This window comes from Macrotis lagotis, chromosome 3 (assembly GCF_037893015.1).
Source record: "Macrotis lagotis isolate mMagLag1 chromosome 3, bilby.v1.9.chrom.fasta, whole genome shotgun sequence".
Taxonomy (NCBI): Eukaryota; Metazoa; Chordata; class Mammalia; order Peramelemorphia; family Peramelidae; genus Macrotis; species Macrotis lagotis.
Window position 1 is genome coordinate 111,533,472 of NC_133660.1, and position 19,084 is coordinate 111,552,555.

General features: G+C 34.3%; 1 protein-coding gene across 2 annotated transcripts in view; it reads right to left on the reverse strand.

Moving 5' to 3' along the window:
* Positions 1 to 19,084, reverse strand: part of GUCY1A1 (guanylate cyclase 1 soluble subunit alpha 1) — a 92,163-nt gene that overhangs the window by 26,135 nt on the left and 46,944 nt on the right. For both annotated transcript variants that reach the window (XM_074229068.1, XM_074229069.1), the window contains exons 3-6: positions 18,727 to 18,788; positions 12,460 to 12,518; positions 10,639 to 11,336; positions 2,383 to 2,868 (exon numbers count right to left, since the gene is read on the reverse strand). In XM_074229068.1, the coding sequence (XP_074085169.1) occupies positions 2,383 to 2,868; positions 10,639 to 11,336; positions 12,460 to 12,518; positions 18,727 to 18,788 (1,305 nt within the window). The remainder of the gene's footprint in view (positions 1 to 2,382; positions 2,869 to 10,638; positions 11,337 to 12,459; positions 12,519 to 18,726; positions 18,789 to 19,084) is intronic.

Genomic DNA, 19,084 nt, shown 5'->3' on the forward strand with positions numbered 1-19,084 from the left:
GGAGCAGAGTGAAACTAGTACCTTGAAGCAAAAGAAAAATATAAATAAATAAAAATAAAATAAATAAGCAAGAAAAATGGAAAAGTCTCCAGTCTGCAATGACATCAAGAGTGTAAGAAGGATGAAGATAGCAGATAAGATAATTCTGGCAATAACATAATTCATGACAGAAGAAAGCTTTATGAGGAAGAGAGTTGAGGAAAAGGAAGGTGTAACTTGTGGAACTATTTATTAATTTTAATGCCCACATCAAAAAACATACCTGTAGTTTAGCAATGGATAGCAATTCAAATTGCAGATATGATTTCACAGGAATGGGGAATCTTTCAATTGGTACAAATGAGCATCTGTGATCTAAAATATTATAGAGTTATTATACTCTATACTGGGGTATACAGCGAGACAAGGTTAAGTGACTTAGCCAGGGTCACAAAGAAAATAGTGGTTAGATAGAGCTTAGATTTAGTTTTTCTGATTACAAAGCTGATAGCAATCCACTATTAAGTGTCAAGTTCTCCTAGCAATTCAAAAAGATTTTCTCTATATAGGAATATAGTATTATAGAATTACTGATTGTAGACCTGGAAGAGATCTCAGAGGCATTTATTCCAACTTCTCTTTATTTTATTTTCTTATAGTGACTTGCCCAAGGTCACATTGCTAGTGTGAGACAGAACCTAGATCTTGGACTCCAGGGTCTCTTTTTCCAGTTGTATCAACTTATGCTTAAAGTTAAAGGAAAATGACTGTACATTAGTTTTTTTTTTCTTTTGCACGCTTACAATTAAACATATTGCCTGTGATCTTGTTTTCTTTTTTTTCTCTTTAAAACTAAAGTATGAATTAGTAAACTGTACTAAAAACTACTGACAATAGCCCTTAGATATTTCTGTCTTCACTTAAATTATAGTTTATTTTCCCCCAGTTAAATGTAAAGACAATTTTAACTAATTTTTAAAAAAGCTGAGTTATAAAATTTCTTTCCTTTCTTCAACTCCCCCCTCCCTGAAATAGTAAGTAACTTAATATGGATTATACATGTTAAATTTAAATCATGCAAAACATATCATAATTTGTCTTCCCTTAAAGGATCATGGGACTAGAAGGGATTTGTTGTTTTGTTTTTGTTCTGTTATACCTGACACTTCATGACCCCATTTGGAGTTTTCTTGGCAAAGATATTGGAATGATTTTGCATTTTCTTCTCCAGATCATTTAACATATTGAGGAACTGAGACAAATAAGGTTAAGTACCTTACCCAGGGTCACACAGTTAATAGGTATCTAATATTTGAACTTACAAAGAGGAGTTTTCCTAACTGCATTAGATCCAGTCCCTTCCCTTTACAGGTAAAGATACTGAGACCCAAAGAAGTTAGTGGCCTTACTCAGGGTCACATAGCTAGTAAGTGTCTGAGGTAGAATTTAAATTCAAGTCTTCCTGACTGCAATACCAGCATTCTATCAACGCTACCTGCTGTCTCTATTTCATTATCTACAAGAGTAAATGAAGTTATCTCTATATATTTCTTTTCAGATCCTATAGAAATCTCATTTCATCTTTCTGGGTGCCTCAGTGAATTGTAACCATGAGTGTATGGTGGCTTAGATATATAAGTCTCATTAGAACCAGTGAAGGTCAGGCTAAAATCACTGTACATTGTTACAACTTTAACAAAAGCCATATATATATATATATATATATATATATATATATATATATATATATATATACACATATACAGACACACACACACACACATATATGTATGGTGTGACTATACATTCTATATGTGTGTATGATACATATAGATTTTTTATTATGGAAAACTGTTACTCTGTTGAGTTCACAGAAGGGAATGTCCAACCCTTAAGAAGTAACATAAAAGATGATAATGATCATATCTGCAGCTACTAAACTGAGAGTTACTGAGAATCAGGGTTTTATTCAATCATCTCCAATCAAACCTATTTCTTCCCCACCCAATCGCCCTTTTCCTTTTGGGCTGTCATGCCTTTATTTACATTCTGGTAAAGAAGTATGGTAATCCTTAAGCAGAACAATGATCTTCTCTGATTTTTTTTTCTTTTTATAAGGCATTATTATTTTTGGCACAGTACAGTCATGCTGATCGTTTCGGGGTGCCTACCTCCAGTTTGTTCATTGTTCCCTAGGTAATTTTCATTTCATGATTAAGACAAATGAATCTAATTCAGGTATACATACATACATACATGTATATATATATATATATATATATATATATATATATATATATATATATGTACACATATAAAACAAAACCTTATTTTTAGGTACTTTTGTGTGCCAAAGAACCATCTGCTGCCCATAGAGCTTCCTTCCACACTCCCCACTCCTACCTTATAGACATCCAGCTCTCCACATTGGTAGTCAAAGCGAGTGTAGAGTTCATTGAGCATAGTAATGACCTGCATTGGTGAGCACTGAGAACAGATGGCTGTAAATCCAACAATGTCAGAGAAAAGCATAGTGACTTGGGTGAATTTCTTGGCTTGTACAACCTGTCCCTGCCATAACTGCTGAGCAACCTCGCTTGGAAAAATGGAACACAAAAGATCAACTGTCTTCTTCTTCTCCTCTTCAAGGGCTTGGTGTGCTTGCTCCAGGGTGGCTTTGAGTTTCCCCAATCTCTTCTTCAGCCCATCTTGGGCTCGAGCTTGTTCCCCTATTAGGACCACATCCCTCAGGGCATTATGGATTGGAATATCTGAGAGGTAGAGCCCACGACCTGTAAAATCCTCTAACCGATCCACACAGGGGGACCCCAAGAATAAGATGGCACTAGACTCAATGATGTAGATCATTTGACCTTTGAGATCCATTACCTAGGAAGCAAAGGAGAGGGTCCTGTCAACTTTCAATTTCCTTTTATCTCCCTTTACATAAAAAAGTCAGTGTTCTTTCAGTTCCATATCAAAGGCATTACTGACATTGTGCCTTCCTACAAACACACATACTTCTATCACAACAGAACTTAACTTTCCCTCAAAATAAAGAAAAAGCAGTTCAAACAAAAACAATCCATTAAATGACTGCCTGAAAAACTCTGCCTTCCTCTTCTACATGCCCACCAAACTATCATTTTTCTGCTGAGAGGATCATATATCTTAAATAAGATGAGAACTTTAGAGACCATTTAGTCCAACCCAACCTCTCATTTTTTTTTTTTTACAGATGAAGAAACCAAGACCCAGGGCCTAGAAATTATTTGTATGTAGTTTCATTGTTTGTCATGACCAAAACTGGACTTTACAATTGTTCAGATTAAATTTCCTTTTAAATTAAATTTCAAACTAGAGAAGAAATAATAGCTAAATATGATATGATAATTCATTTGTATTTTTATTTTTAACATATGGAAAATGAATAGCAAAAAACTTAGTTCTATCATTAGGTCACTGTGGCCTCCGAAACAAGATAAAGCTATTTGAAGAGAAAATGAGGGTAATGTCCAGAAAGTAGCTCTAGAACTTTATAGAGTCCACCACTGAAGTTGAGGGGATTCCAATAAATTCTAATCAGAGATTATGCTTTCTTCTATAGGTTGATGATTTATTGATCTTTGGTACAATATTGCACTACATTGAATGAAATTGTTCTCTATCTTTTAACCCTTCTAGGATCTGTGGTTTTTATGAATGGGGTTCGGTTCCACTTCCACACACCCCCTCCCATGATTATTTCTCCTTCAGTTTATCACTCTGCAACCAATATCTTTTTCTTTTATTTTTATACTAGATCTGTCATTTGTAATAATAGTAGCTAACATTTTTATAGCACCATATGCAAGCCACTCTGCTAAACACATTGCAATTACTTTACTCACAATAACTCTGGGAGATGGGTACCATTATTTTATCCATTTGATAGATGATGAAAAAACTAAAACAGAGTTTGAGTGGCTTTCCCAGGATCATATTGCCAGTAAGTCTTATGTTTGAACTCATGTTTTACAACCTCCAGGGCCTATTCTCTAACTACCTATCTGGCTGATTTGATTAGTGTAGAGTAGTGGGATTGGATAGTCTTTAAACTTTTGTGATTACATCAGAAGAAAAAAAATTTCTTAGAGGGTATGCTGGGCTGGCGCGCGCGTGCGTGTGTGTGTGTGTGTGTGTGTGTGTGTGTGTGTGTGTGTGTGTATAGTGGGGGCTTGCTTCAATGAAACTTATAGTTGAAGCTGCTGGTATTCATGTCCTTGCAGTTCAGTATCTAGCTTGGAAGGAGAAAAGTTGAGATCTTTTTTGTTGGGTGATTGGGGGGGGAGAAGGATAATGTGGGGCTAAATGGATGAAAAGTAGGCATATTGGAAAAAAGTTCCATGAATGATTACATGGGGATCCCATTTTCTCACCTTCTGTTTGCCTAACCACAGTTGTCTTGGAATCAATTCCTGTTCTTACCCTCAGGCATCCATCCTTGATGTTGGAGACATTATTGCAAAGAATGCTCAGTGATTAAAAAATATTTCCTCCATCAGTGTTGATCAGTCACTGTTCAAGACCTTTTAATCTTTGATTTGATCAAGGCACCTAAAGGTTAGGTAATCTGTATTACTTACACAAACTGTGAGAGGTGGCGTCTCAACACAGATCCTCCTGATTCTGAGGAGGGTTCTCTATTCATTATCAGGCTGCCTCTCCTGTTATTGTTCTCTCTATAAAAGTAGAGGCAAGGGGGCAGCTAGGTGGCTCAGTGGATAGAGGACCAGCCCTGGAGTCAGGAGTACCTGAGTTCAAATCTTGCCTCAGATACTTAATAATTACCTAGCTGTGTGGCCTTGGGCAAGCCACTTAACCCCATTTGCCTTGCAAAAACCTAGAAAAAAAGTAGAGGTAGTGGTATAGGCAATAGAAAATTAACATTAAAATAAGAAATGCCTGAATTCAAGTGTATATCATCCTGAGCAATATTTAATGTCTCAGTGCTTTGGGAAATAATCTAAGACTATTGGTTATAATAATCTTCTGACATTAATATGGAGAAAGAATCCCCTAACCTATTGACATTATAGGTCCAGTTCCCAGACCTGACATAAAATAAATTTGGGGGGTAGCTTGGTGGTGCAGTGGATAGAGCACCAGCTCAGGAATCAGGAGGACCTGAGTACAAATCTGACCTCAGACACTTAATAATTGCCTAGCTGTGTGACCTTGAGAAAGTCACTTAACCCCATTGCCTTAAATAAAATAAAAGAAAAAAGAAAACAAAAATAAATTTGGTATAGTGCCCTGAAGTTTCATCTTATTCTTTCTTTTCTCTGTTCTCCCCTTCATCCAGGTACCAGTTTCCACCAATTTCTGTTTAAACATAAAAAAACAAAAATATCTTTGAGGGAGATATTTTTTTGCAACTATTTTGTCTCTCTGGATCACAAAATATGATCCACTCTTTAATAAACACACCTTAGAATAAGCTTCTCTAGGGAACACAATCTCATTTTCTCTAATAACTGACTAATCCAACTAAAGTTCACTCACTCTCCTGCTGTTTAATCTATTCTGGTCCCTTCTTAGAAAATAGACAGAAATGGAGACAGAACAAAGAATCCTTTCACTGTTGTCATGACCATTGTGACATGCTGGCATCATTACAGACATTAGAAGCTTTTTCCCAGCATAACAGTTCATTTTTTATATGCCTGAGCTAAAAACTTTCAGCACTTGCCAAGCCTCATCTTAAGGACCTCTGGGGGTCTTTTCTATGGGCAAAATATGAAAGGACACATACAATCTAATGAATATCAAAAATATATTCCCCTGAAAAGATAGAGAGCACCTTGTATTTAAGATGAGGGGAGGAGCAGGAGAAATCTATAAGAGAAGCAAAGTCAAGTTCAATTCAATTTGACAAATAACTTTTGAGAGCCTACTATAAACAGATATTTGTCCCTATTATCCAGGTACCAAGTATCCTAAGAAGACTCAGGACTATAAATAGCACTTCACAATGGTTAGGGTAGAAAGAATACCTGATTCATTTTAGCAAAGTCCCTGATATATGGAATTCAGTGTGTAGTTCTTTTCAGCCCTGTGGATCTATACCAGTGCCTTTTCAAGGCTGTAGTAAAGAGCTGATAGAAAAAGAATGATTAAGTCTGTTTTTTATCCTTCAACTTGCAGGTACCTCATTCTATTGACAAGTACCGTGACTCCATTCAAATCACATTCATGCTGCAGGGTGTCATTGGGCCAAAAAGCTGCAAATGAGTAAATAAAATTTCAACTGGATATATTTTTGTAAAAAGAATCCTAAGAAGACCAAACCTGATCAGTACTTAGCCTGCCACTGTGCAAAAAGAGAGTCACAGTACAGATTTGGAACATGAATTTTTAAAATTAGGTAAAAGCATTTCAATTCAATTGATTTCCTTTGAGAAACTATCGATGTTATTTTTATTTAAAAACATTCTGAGACAAGGTCCAAATATCACTGAACAGTCACAGGAATCCATGACATAATAAAAGTCAAGGTACCCTGCTTTAGACTTTGAATAAAGTGATTAATTAAACAACTTTTCTTGGGTATTGGATCTCCCTCCAGTAACCAAGACCTCCACTCATTTATAACTCAATTTTATAGATTTTAGGATATAGAGTTTCTTGTATCTCAGAGAAGTACCATGTATCAAGTGCTAGTGATACTTTCTGTCACTAGTGTCAATGGTTAGAATCACACTGAGGTCTTCTTGACTCCAGTTCTAGCACTCTACTAGCAATCTACTATGTTGCACTGCCCCTCTCAAATAACAAAATGGAGCTGTTTCAGTTTAGTTTCTAATATCATAATAACATCAATTAAATTAATTGAAGTCAATAGGAATATTCATCATCTTTAGCAAGTGTACAGTAGTGGATACTGTATCGATAGCTAGAGGACATCTAATCTCTTGGTTCTGCTATTTTCTACCTTTGTGACTTTAGGAAAGTCACCTGGAAGCCTTGGACATTTTAAAAAGTCAGAGTTATTTAGTATTTTTAAATGCTGCTATTACATAATACTCCTCATTATTTAGTAAAAGAAAAGACCAACTACAGGACAACTCATTATGCTATCCCCATTTCTATCCCCCAAAAACTTCCTTCAGGATAGAGAAAATAAAAAAGCAGCTATTTATACAACAATAAATACTAAATAGTTCTGATTTTTTAAAATGAGAAATCTAATAACAAAAGATTCAGTCGAAATGGTTTCTCCAAGATCATAAACATGGCAAATGGCAGAACCAAGATTAGAAATGACATGCCTATGGGGAGGCTAGGTGGCACAGTGGATAGAGCACCGACCCTGGAGTCAAGAAGACTTCAGTTCAAATCTGACTCAGACACTTAATAATTACCTAGCTGTGTGGCCTTGGTCAAATCACTTGACCCCATTGCCTTGAAAAAAAAATCTAAAAAAAAAAGAAAGAAATGATAGTGGTGATAGATGTGCCATATTACATATTATACTGTCTACCTCTTGAAAGTTGTTGAAAACATTCAGCAGTTAATAGACAGCCATATCATAGATGACATTTGGGAGTGTCACCAAATTAGAGCAACAATTGATAATAAAATTTTGCCCTTCATTTTCTAAGAAGATCATGACATCAGGGAGGCAATGTCATGACAAATATGTGAATTGAATTTGAGTGAGGAGGGATGCTGTGCTATGTCACCAGGCTCACATTCTCCTCCAGAGCCATCTGGGTCCAGTGGCTAGATATGAATCAGGAAAACTAGAGACAGCCCTGGATGCAGGGCAATCAGGGATAAGTGACTTGCCCAAGGTCACATTGCTAGTAAGTGGCAGGTATCTGAAGTCTGATCAGAATTCCCATCCTCCTGAATCCAAGGTCAGTGCAGTATCTACTGCACCACCTAGCTGCCCTTAGGGCAACAATTAAGAGTGAAATCAGTGGTGAAGGGAGACGATTTATTTTTAAAACATGACTTTTTGTAGACAAATATTTTTAATGCCAGAAAAATATGTTTGTGGCCTATAGTTACTCATTTTGTGATAAACTGCATGTGTTTCAGTGAAGGATCAAAAATAATCTAGTGGACATTAACAACTGTGGGGTAGGGGCCAGGTTTTAAACTTTCCCTAGGGTGAAAAATTGTTTTGTCCTTGGCTCTGTCAGTTATCTATAAGATGATGGGGGTTTGAACTTGTGAGGGTCCTTCTAGATCTAGATCACACCAAATTTGAGAACAGAAGTACAGAATTGATGTAAAGAACTCAACTGAAACAGAAGACATTGTTTAAGGAGTAACAAACCAATCATGTTAGATGATATTAAGAATCACTAAGGAAATTCAGTCATTTTAACAACATATAGTAGCATTAAACTCTTCTCCCTTCTAAAAGAGTCTTTTACAAGATTATTAAGAAGGAACTCAGCCAGGATTGTGCATGAAACGTTTAAATAGTCTGGCGTGATAACACACTGACATCTATTATAAGTTGAATGCAGGCCTACAGCAATACAAGCATGCCTTCCTTAGAACACAAAAATCACTCAAAATTCTCTGCCATGAAAGGACCAATCATCTTCACTGATTTTCAAAGCAAATACAAATACAGTCCGTCATCTCTAATGAAGGCAAAGACAACATCTTTTTTGGATTTATTTTCTTCCCTAGCATCTTATTCAATGCTCTACAGGAAATTTCTATATGGACCCAGTGTTGGGTGTGGAGTCCAAGCTCAACAAGTTCAGATTTCACCACTAGTACTAACTAGCTATATGATCAAAGTCAGCTCACTTCTCTGAGGTTCAGTTTCCTTATTGATAAAGTATGTTTAATAAAAGTTTTATAAGGTTGTTGGATGTTTTAAATGGGATAATGCAAGTAAAGCATTTTGTGAACTTTAAAACCCTACATAAATTTCAATTATTATTAATAAGGGGCTATTGTACAAATGAATATAGGTAGGAAAATCCATTTTTCTGTCTTTTGTAGAAAGATATCTGTCTAATCCTAACTTCCTATTATTTCAAATTAATTTCAAATTATCTTTTTAGCTTTCTATAAAATTTTTAAAATGATGATTTAAATAGACATTCTACCTATAAAATATTTTCCAAAAGAAGTTTTTAATGGACTTTTGGATATATTGTAGAGGATAAAAAAATAATTCTTAAAAATAAAACATTTTTTCACTGCCGGGTGAACTGGTACCAGGAGTACCAGGAGTTCATAAACTTCTCAGGGATTCAGTCTTTTTGGTCTTCATATTTCCATCATCTATTCTGGTTTCTGGAACACTGGAAATTTTACAAATTCTGGTAAACTAAATCAAATCAAATTATTCTTCTACAGGTTTTGCCAAAATGACTGACTGGTACATACTTTAGATTTCCTTGTTCATATCTTTTTCATATTTTAAATGATCAACTCAGTAATATTATAATTCCTGCTTTATAACCTCAGGACCAGCCTATGGTTCACATACCAATCAGTTACTTCCCCCAAACTTTGTTATCTACTGATACAGCAATCTGTTACCAAGGGTGCCAAGGGTTGATGCATCCTTCCAATCACCCAGATAGATTATGCCCCAAGGGATTTAAATCACTCAATTTTAGAACTCCTGACCAGAGGCTTAACAATCCACATCAAACTCAGTGAGAAAGTACAAACTTACATAGTCTTTTAGAGGCAATTTGGTTTTGAAGTTAATAGAATATGGACCTGGAATCAGAAATGCTTGAGTTAAAATTAAGCCTGGAATAATTAATAGCTATGTTAGCCTGGACAAGTCACTTGACCTCTGTCTAAGGTTTTTCAACTGTAATAATGACATCTACTTCTCAGGGTTACTGTGAGGATCAAGTAAGATATTTTAAAAGTATTTACCACTTACCTGGCTTATTGTAGTCATTTAATAAATGCTTATCTCTTCCTATAATTTCTAGCTCAGCATAGTCATACTTCCTAACAGCCTTCTACATAGGGCATCATTCCTTACATCATCATATAATTCTCCTCACATATACCCTCTTTATACCTCTTTCCCTGAATATAATAATCAAATGAGTGCTAGCATTACTTTTAGAAAGGGTAAGTAAACTGACTGCCCTGTGAAAAAAATTTTATGTTTCTGAGACTTTTTAGATCTAAACATCTTTCTTTGATTACCTCTTCCTAATATATTTTGTCTCACTATATTAAGATACAAGCTCCTCTGGGGCAAGGATAGTTTTACTTTTGCATATACAATCCCAACATTTATCTCAGAGTTTTCTTTTTCTTAAATTTTTATTTATTTAAGGCAATGGGGTTAAGTGACTTGCCCAGGGTCACACAGCTAGATAATTGTTAAACCCATCAGAGGTTGGATTTGAATTCAGGTCCTCCTGACTTCAGGACCAGTGCTCTATCCATTGTGCCACCTAGTTGCCCCTATCTCAGTATTTTCAAAGGGCAAATAATGCATTTATTTTTTTCCCTTTCTGCCTCCCTGCCTCCCTCCCCCCTTCCCTCCCTCCTCCTACTCCCTTCCTCCTTCTCCCTTCCTCCTGCCCTTCCTTCCTTCCTTCTTTTTTCCTTACCTCCCAATCTCACTTGCTTCCTCCCTCCCTTTCTTTCACATGTATATATCCTTACCCCTGAAGATTTCTTGATCGAGTTGTCCCCTCTTCTCACTCTTATGACAAATTGCATGTTCAACATAGTCATGATCCCACTAAACGTGTAGTTGATTTTTGGGTTAAGGATTTCAAAATATTCTTCAAAGTTAGGTTTTCCTTGAAAGTCCCTTCTATTCAGCAGCCTTCGGATGCCATTGCCAAACTGAAGAATGGCCATGTCTTTGTCAAACATGAAATGAAAAGGAAAGGTCTTACAGAAGAGAGAGGTTGGAATCACCAAGGAAGACTGAGGTTTGCAAGGAGACAGGGAAGGTTTTATGCTTTTCACCTGAACAGAGTATAACAAGTAGGGTTGATTCACAAACTCATTACAATCATTACGAAAGCAGGGAGGCATCAGGGTCACATCCACTTCAGTTTCATACAACACATGAGCTGCAGCCTTAATGATGCCTGGAAGGATGAGAGTAGTTGTCTTCTTGGGGAAAAAATAGTAAACATTTAAGACACTGGGGTCTTTTTCCAAGCAGAGTATGGACACTTCCTCAAGTCGGTCTTTCTTTTCTGCTCCACCCTGCTTCAGAAGGGTGCTGAAACTGTTCAAGAAATCTTTGAGGGTCCCTCCAACCACACCTAGGATTTGTTCATCTTCCTCATAGCATATTTTGAAGAGTTCTTCACCTAGAGTTTCTTTGATAATATCCCCTGGAACACCTGGAATGGCATGGGATTTTTTTTGGTCACTTCTATCACAGCAGTTGCAACAAACTCAAGATTGCCTTTCCTTTTCATTTTATATGCTAAGCTATTTGCACAATTAAAATCTCAGTCATTACTCCAATTCACAAACACTTGTTAATTCAATTACATATTGCTTTGGGATCAATAATGCATAGAATGGCTTATGAAGCACAAGAAGCACAATGGCTTTCAGGTGAATATCACTAAACTAGGACATGTTCTGTAAAAGTGCTACAGCTGAAAAAAAAATTCTTCCTTTTCTAATGGCTTTTACTTCTAGCTTCAATATTTGGATTGATCCCTCTGGCAATAGTCAGTTCAACCTACCAATAATAATTTTTTTTATCAATATAAGCATGTAGAATGACATATCATCATCTCATCTCATCTTCATAGATAATCATATTTTTATATCTGCTAATACATAAAGAAGACTTTTAGAGTCCTAGGAAAAAGACTAAGTTTCAGAATACTTACTGCATTGCCAAAGAGAATTTCCTCATGAAAAGTTCCCTATGCTAGTGAAATCATAGATTATATAGAATACATACATACATACACACAGATAGAATATATACATTTCACAGATTATATATACATATACACAAATTCACGTGTATCTTTATGTAAATAATATAACTAAAATTATCTATATTATTTATATAATTTTATTTTTATATTACTTTAAATCTCAATTTTGCTTTTTTTCACTAACTCCTTTTTCCCTCTTCCTAATTGAAAAAAATTTTCTTTGTTCAAATCTTAATTGGCTATTAGCAAATTAAATATCCCTGGTCAGTTTCCTAGATCAAAGTCTGTGATTATCTTTGAATGACTCTGCTTCCTAGAAATTATTTTTATAGTTCTTGGCAGGTAAATAATATAAAATGGGAAAGTATTTTGAGTCGACCATGCAGTAGAGCATGGAAATTCTTTTTTTATATAAATCTAGCTTATTTTATTAGAATACATTTGTTCTTGATGATTATAATATTTGAACTAGATGACCTTTAGATACTTTCCAGCTCTAGGATTTGATGAGTCAATAATTATACTTCCGAATCACTAAATACCAATTTATATATAATTAAATTACCTGTTGCATTTGCCTGATCTATAATGAATTTTTCAAAGTCCTCTTTTTCCAAACATTTCCTGAAAAAGATCACAACATAAATTAGAAACTAGCAAATGAATGATAAAACCCTCTGTTTATTTTACAAAGAAATTCCAAGGAATAGAAAAAAGAGTAAAATATAAAGTTACTTTTTGTAAAGGATCATTTAATAATTATTGAGATTAGTGGAAAGGAATAGGACAAGGCAACAGATGACAATAACTTGCCTATTTTGTGGTGTTTTAATGAAACAAATTTAAGTGTTTCTTCTCAAGTTAATATTAAAATGAAATCAAATTAAAAATATTAGTTTTGTATAACACAAAGTGTTCGCTCAAAGTAGTAGATGACAAAGGAAAAAAGTCTATCTAAGACTTCAAATTTCAACAAAATGAAGAATATAATCTAATTATAAAATAATAAACTTTTAGCTAGAAAGGTATTTCAAATTCATCTAGCTCAACTTCTCATTTTAGAGATTAAAGAGTATGAATTCCAGAAAGTGTTATTAGAATTACATCCTTTGACTACCCAATTTGGAAATCTCTCTGTTGTATTATTCTGTAGATTATTTAATTTTGCTAATTTTGTTATTTTCCTTGATAAAATTCATATTCTTAATCTTTGTTAGGTTTGAAAGACTCAATAGGATATTTTCTGATCTCAGTTTCTACTATGATCTGAAGTTTTGAATTGTATTAAATATTAGTGGCAGATAATTGTCAATATAAAAATTAATATCACTTTTAATTTTGCACAAAGATTTTCCCCAAGTAACTCTGAAAGATAGGTAGTTCAAGTATTAGTGTCATTCTCATTTTACAGATGAGGAAACAGGCATAGAGTTATTTGATGACTCATCCAAGTTCTGGTTTCACACTTTCTTATAGTAGAAATACAGCTCTGTTTGAATGCATTTGCCATCTTGACAATTCAGGTTTGACTCTCTGTATTTCAGGGTTAATTAATGAGTTGACTAATTTTGGCCAAATGTGGTATAATTCTAAAGAATTTTAAATCATATTCCAAATCCTCAATGCAATTGAGTCAGCCATTTTAAATAGATTGCTACAAATTTTCAAATAGGTATAGTTCTAGTAACTTTGAACTAATTTCATTGACAATAGGATACATGAGTAAAAGCTATAGACATAAACGTCATATGAGAAAAAATCCCTAACACATTAAATGAAAATATCATGGACATGTTTCCCACAATCTGTACAGATCTGTACAATCTGATATGTACCAGAGAGTTTTATCTCTGAATTATGTCTATGTACCACAAAATCAAAGGATGTGTTTCTCTATGTTAATGTGTTCTTATATTTCCTTCCTTTGCCATTCAAGTTGAATCTGTTTCTTTTACAAAATTAAGGTATGTGTAAGAAACAATCATGAGTCCCATTAAACTCACAATACCCATGACAGAGGCATAGATATTTGCAAACATAACAGAAAACAAAACACTGTCTTTAGTTTTTCTTCTTTCATACTTGGTGTATTTGTATCATTAAGGATAGTTAAATGGATAGAGCACTGGCCTTGGAGTCAGAAAGATGGGAGTTCGAATCCAACCTCAGACACTTGACATTTATTTAGCTGTATGACCCTGGGTAAGTCATTTGACCCTGATTGCCTCACATCCAGAGCCATTTCTAGTCATCATGATTCATTTCTAGTCACTGGACCGAGATGACTCTGGAAAAGAAAGTGAGACTGGTGACCTTAGCTCAGCCTCCCTCACTTAAATTTAATTGATGCGCTTGTCAAGGCATCACTTCCTTAATATCATGGTCTTCTTTGAGAACGAAGGACAAAAAAAGCAAAACTCAAAACAAACCCAAAACAACAACAACAACAACAACAACAACAAAAACAACTTATGTTATTCCAATGACAGTGTTTGTCCTTCGTTCTCGAAGAAGACCAGGACATCAGGAAGCTGGTACCGTGATAAGCACACACAATAACACTCTCTTGTATTGAGAGTTCATTTATCTAGAAACTAAGTTCAGAACACATTCCAGACCAGAAGGAAATTAAGCCAAACAGGAGTTTATGTAGTGCAGACAGATATCATAAAGTTCATGCACTAAGAAGTCTGTGACCTTTTCTCACACAAGAGATTTTCAAGCCTTACATCATAATTTACTAATTTCTCAGCTTACAGCTAATTCAAAGAATGGATTAAGGTAGTTTCTAAAAGCAGTAACTTTGACAATGGCAAGACATTATTTAGTCCAGTTACTGACAGCCTAGGATTCAACCGGCTGGTAGTCACGACTACTCACAAAACATGTATCCTACCCATGGCTGGGGAAATTAATTGCATTTATAATAAAATCCTATGTTTCCAGAATTCATTTTTTCTTGAATTTTCCAGTTTATAAATAATATTATATTCATAAATAGTCAAATGTGCACTTCTAAGTGATGCATTGGATAAAGTTCTTGGACCTGCAGTTAGAATTTACTTTCTGTGGGACCATGGGGAAGTTACCTTTTTTCTTTCTGTCTCAGTTTTCTGTAAAACTGAGGAACTGTATCTGTAAAATGGGGATACAATGGTACTTACCTCTTAGGATTTTTGTGAGGATCAAATTATATAATATTTATAATATAAGTCAGATAATTAGTGTTAATTGCTCTCTATGTCTGTAAGTTCTGGAGACAGAGAGAAAAGCAAAAAAAAAAAAACCAATCTCTGCTCTCAAGGACCTTGCTGGATCACTTCCAAGGGTTAATAAATCTTAAACTGTTACATAAATGCTACTATTATTATACTCCAGGAATTTTCACTGGCTGTCCCTTATGCCTAAAACTCTTTACTCATCTCTGCCTCCTAATTTTCTTGGTTTCCTTTAAATCTTAGTTAAAATCTCACCTTCTGTAAAAGGCATTTCTTAATCATTCTTATTCTTAGCAAATTTTTCTCTAAGATTATCTCCAATTTAACCCATATATATCTTGTTTGAAAAAGTTGTTTGCATGTTATCTCCTTGCAAGTAGAAAATTTTGTCCCATTTCTTAGTATATCTAACACTTAGCACAATGCTAGCATATAGAAGGTGCTCAATAAATGATTTCTAATGACTTTATAGTCAAGAGAGAGATCATTAAATTATTATGAAAACTCAAAAATATCACAATAGTTGGGGTCATTTAACATTAGTAAAAACATACCTATATTTCCTCACTAGCCTTTAAAGGGTGAGTTATACAGCACAATAATTGATCTTCATAATGATGAATTTGAGCAAATAGGAAAACTGGGGTCTAAATATAGGTTGTGTCCAAAAGAGTCTGTACTCTTCATTTTTTTCCTTTCTATTTTTAGTTCCAAATTCTTTCCTTCCCTCTATTCCCTCCCTCATTCATTGAGAAGGCAAGAAATATGATACCCATTATACTTATGAAGTCATGCAATACATATTTCCACATTAGCTTTGTTGCAAATAAAATAAAGAAAAACAAAGAAAGAGAAAAAATTTACTTCACTTTGTAATCAGAGTCTATTGGTTTTGTGGAGGTAGATAGTATTTTACTATGTGGTCTTTTTTGGGGAGGGGGGGAGGTAAATAACTTGCCCAAGGTCTTAGAGCTAGTAAATGTCTGAGTCTAGATCTGAATTCACATCCTCCTAACTTCAGGGCTGGTATTCTCTGTACTATGCAACCTAGTTGACCAAAATAGCATTTTTTAATCACAAATCCTTTGAGAATTATCATGGTTCATTGTATTGAGCAGAATTGCTAAGTCTTTCTCAGTTGATTATTGTTGTAATATTGCTATTACTGTCAACATTGGTCTCTGATTCTGCTTCCTTTAATTTGTATTAGTTCCAAGAAATCTTCTTAGGTTTTTGTAAAACCATCCCCTTCATAATGTCTTAAAGCAAAATAGAATTCCATCACAATTATGTACCATAATTTATTCAGCCACTTCCCAATGAATGGGAAATGCCCTAATTTTAATTTCTTTGCCACCAGAAAAAGAGATGGCATAAATAATTTTATTCATATGGATCCTTTTATGTCAATCTCTTTGAAAAATAGAACTAGTGGTGATATTTCTGCATCAAAGAATATGCACAGTTTTATGGACCTTTGGGCATAGCCCAAATTATTCTCCAGAATGAAAGAACCATTTCAGTTCTACTGATAGTGCATTAATATCCCTATTTTCTATGTCCTCTTTAGCATTTGTCATTTTCCTTTTTTGTCATATTAGCAATATGGGATTATACTTCAGTTTTAATTTTTATTTCTCCTATTTATTATTAGAGTCTTTTATATAAATATTGATAGCTTTGATTTCTTGTTCTGAAAACTGCCTATTTATATCTTTTTATCATTTATCAATTGATAAATGTTTTGTACTTGTATAAATTTGGCTCAGTTGTCTATATATTCAGGAAATAAAGCCTTTATCAGAGAAACATTGTAAAATTCACTCCCCCCAATTTCCTGCTTTCCTTTTAGTTGCATTAGTTGAGGCTGTACTCTTCAAATAGTATCACTTTGAAAGTAAAAATATATAACAGTATACTTTTAAAAATAAGTAAGCAAATTGTTATGGATCTATATTATTTGAGTACTCTCATTTCAGATCACGATCTACCAATAGCTTATTATCCTATATGATTTGCATCCATTTTTTCCCTTAATACCTCTATAGGAGATAATTTAATATGCTGAGAATTTTCTTCAGATCTCGTCATAGTATGGGTACAGTATGGGATAGTTTGTGGGATATCCTTTGATTGTCCTCTGCTCTTGCTACAGAACTGGTCCACTTCTTTTTTTTTCCAGTCACTCATTTCTAACCGTATTTTTAAAGATACTGCTTGTGTGCAATTTTTTTATTGATCGTATGAATCCCTCCATGTTTTTCTCCATTGTCTTTGGATGGCCCACATTTCTGAGACTCACTCATGATTTGGTCTTACTACTGACCAGAACTTGCCAATGGAAGGAAAATGATTGTGGATAATTCACCAAAAATACACTCCACTCATGGCTGGTAGAGAGTTGACTGCCTTTAGAAGAATCCTTCCTGCTTCTAAAATTGAACTCTCGGAGCAACTAGGTGGCATAGTGGATAAAGCACCGGCCTTGGAGTAAGGAGTACCTGGGTTCAAATCTGGTCTCAGACACTTAATAATTGCCTAGCTGTGTGGCCTTGGGCAAGCCACTTAACCCCATTTGCCTTGCAAAAAACCTAAAAAAAATTGAACTCTCTAATATTAAGTTTTCCAGATAATTCTAAAACTACAAATAATAAAATGGAAAATATTTCTCATGCAAAAATAGAAGGTATCCAAAAACCTTTTTTTCTATATTAAAAAAATCAGAAAGAGAAAAGAGAGATCAGTTACAGAAGTAGTAGTTACAAGTAGCAATAGTCACAAGAAGATGTAGACACTGACAATAAAGAGGAAATTAGGGATGGACAGAAAATCAAATAACTATAATCTTGGTAGGATAGGGAGTTGGTTGATGGCAAAACACCTCAATGTACAGCTCAGTGGGACAAGTGTTATACCTGGAGTCAGAAAATTGAATTTGAATCCTGACTATGCCACTCATTATTCCTATAAAAAGAAACAAGTCCCTAATTTTGCTTAGTTTTGATTTCCTTTTTTGAAAAGGGAGATAGTAATTGTTGCATTCTACCTAACTCACCAAATTGTATAAAGTTAAGTACTTTATACTGCTGAGTTATTATGATTAGGCTATATTTATTTTGTATCTGAGGGGTAGGATGAGGTGGAAAACAGATACCTACACAATAATTATAATATTACAAATAATAACTATAAATATACTATCTGCAGTTATTACTACAAATTATTTCAAAAAGTGATTATGCTTAATATACTTTACTAAAGATAAAAAGGCAAGGATAATATCTTTTAAAAAAGATTTCCATAAAAATGATGAAAAAAGATACAATCGTTAACATTTTAATCTTTTGTTATTCAGCTTATGTGAATATCCAGGATAACTATCCCAAAGAATGTCTGACAATCAAGGTATTGCCCTTCTCAATATGTTTTTACTATTCTTTCATCTGCATCTGCCTTCTAATGCACAGAACATAATGGACTCAGTAACTTGTCACAAGGTTATTGGAATGCTTTTCCATGTGTTACAAGCTCTACTACTCAAATACCAGTCATTACCAACACAAATACTAATTATTCATTTTTGTTTTTTTATTTTGAAAATGTTTTAAACTTACCTCTTTTCTTGTATTTTGTGCTTTGCCAATGTTCTCTCAAGTGCAAGATACAGTCTTTCATACTATAAATAGAAAAAAACAGTTTAAAAATCCTTTCTAGGATATAAATCAAAATAAACAAACCATGCCATTTTCATAAGGCGAAACACAAATAGTACTGTTTCAATGATAAATGGAATCAATTTCTACTACAGAAGCTGATATTAATTTTCTCTGTTTTTTTTTAACCTCATGAAAGACCAGTTAGACATGGATAAATATTTAGTTTTATAAATGTTGTTTTTATAGTTGCTTCCATTATCCTTTCATTTCTACCTGCCACCCACAAAATGAAGCTGGTTTAGTTCCAAAATAAAAG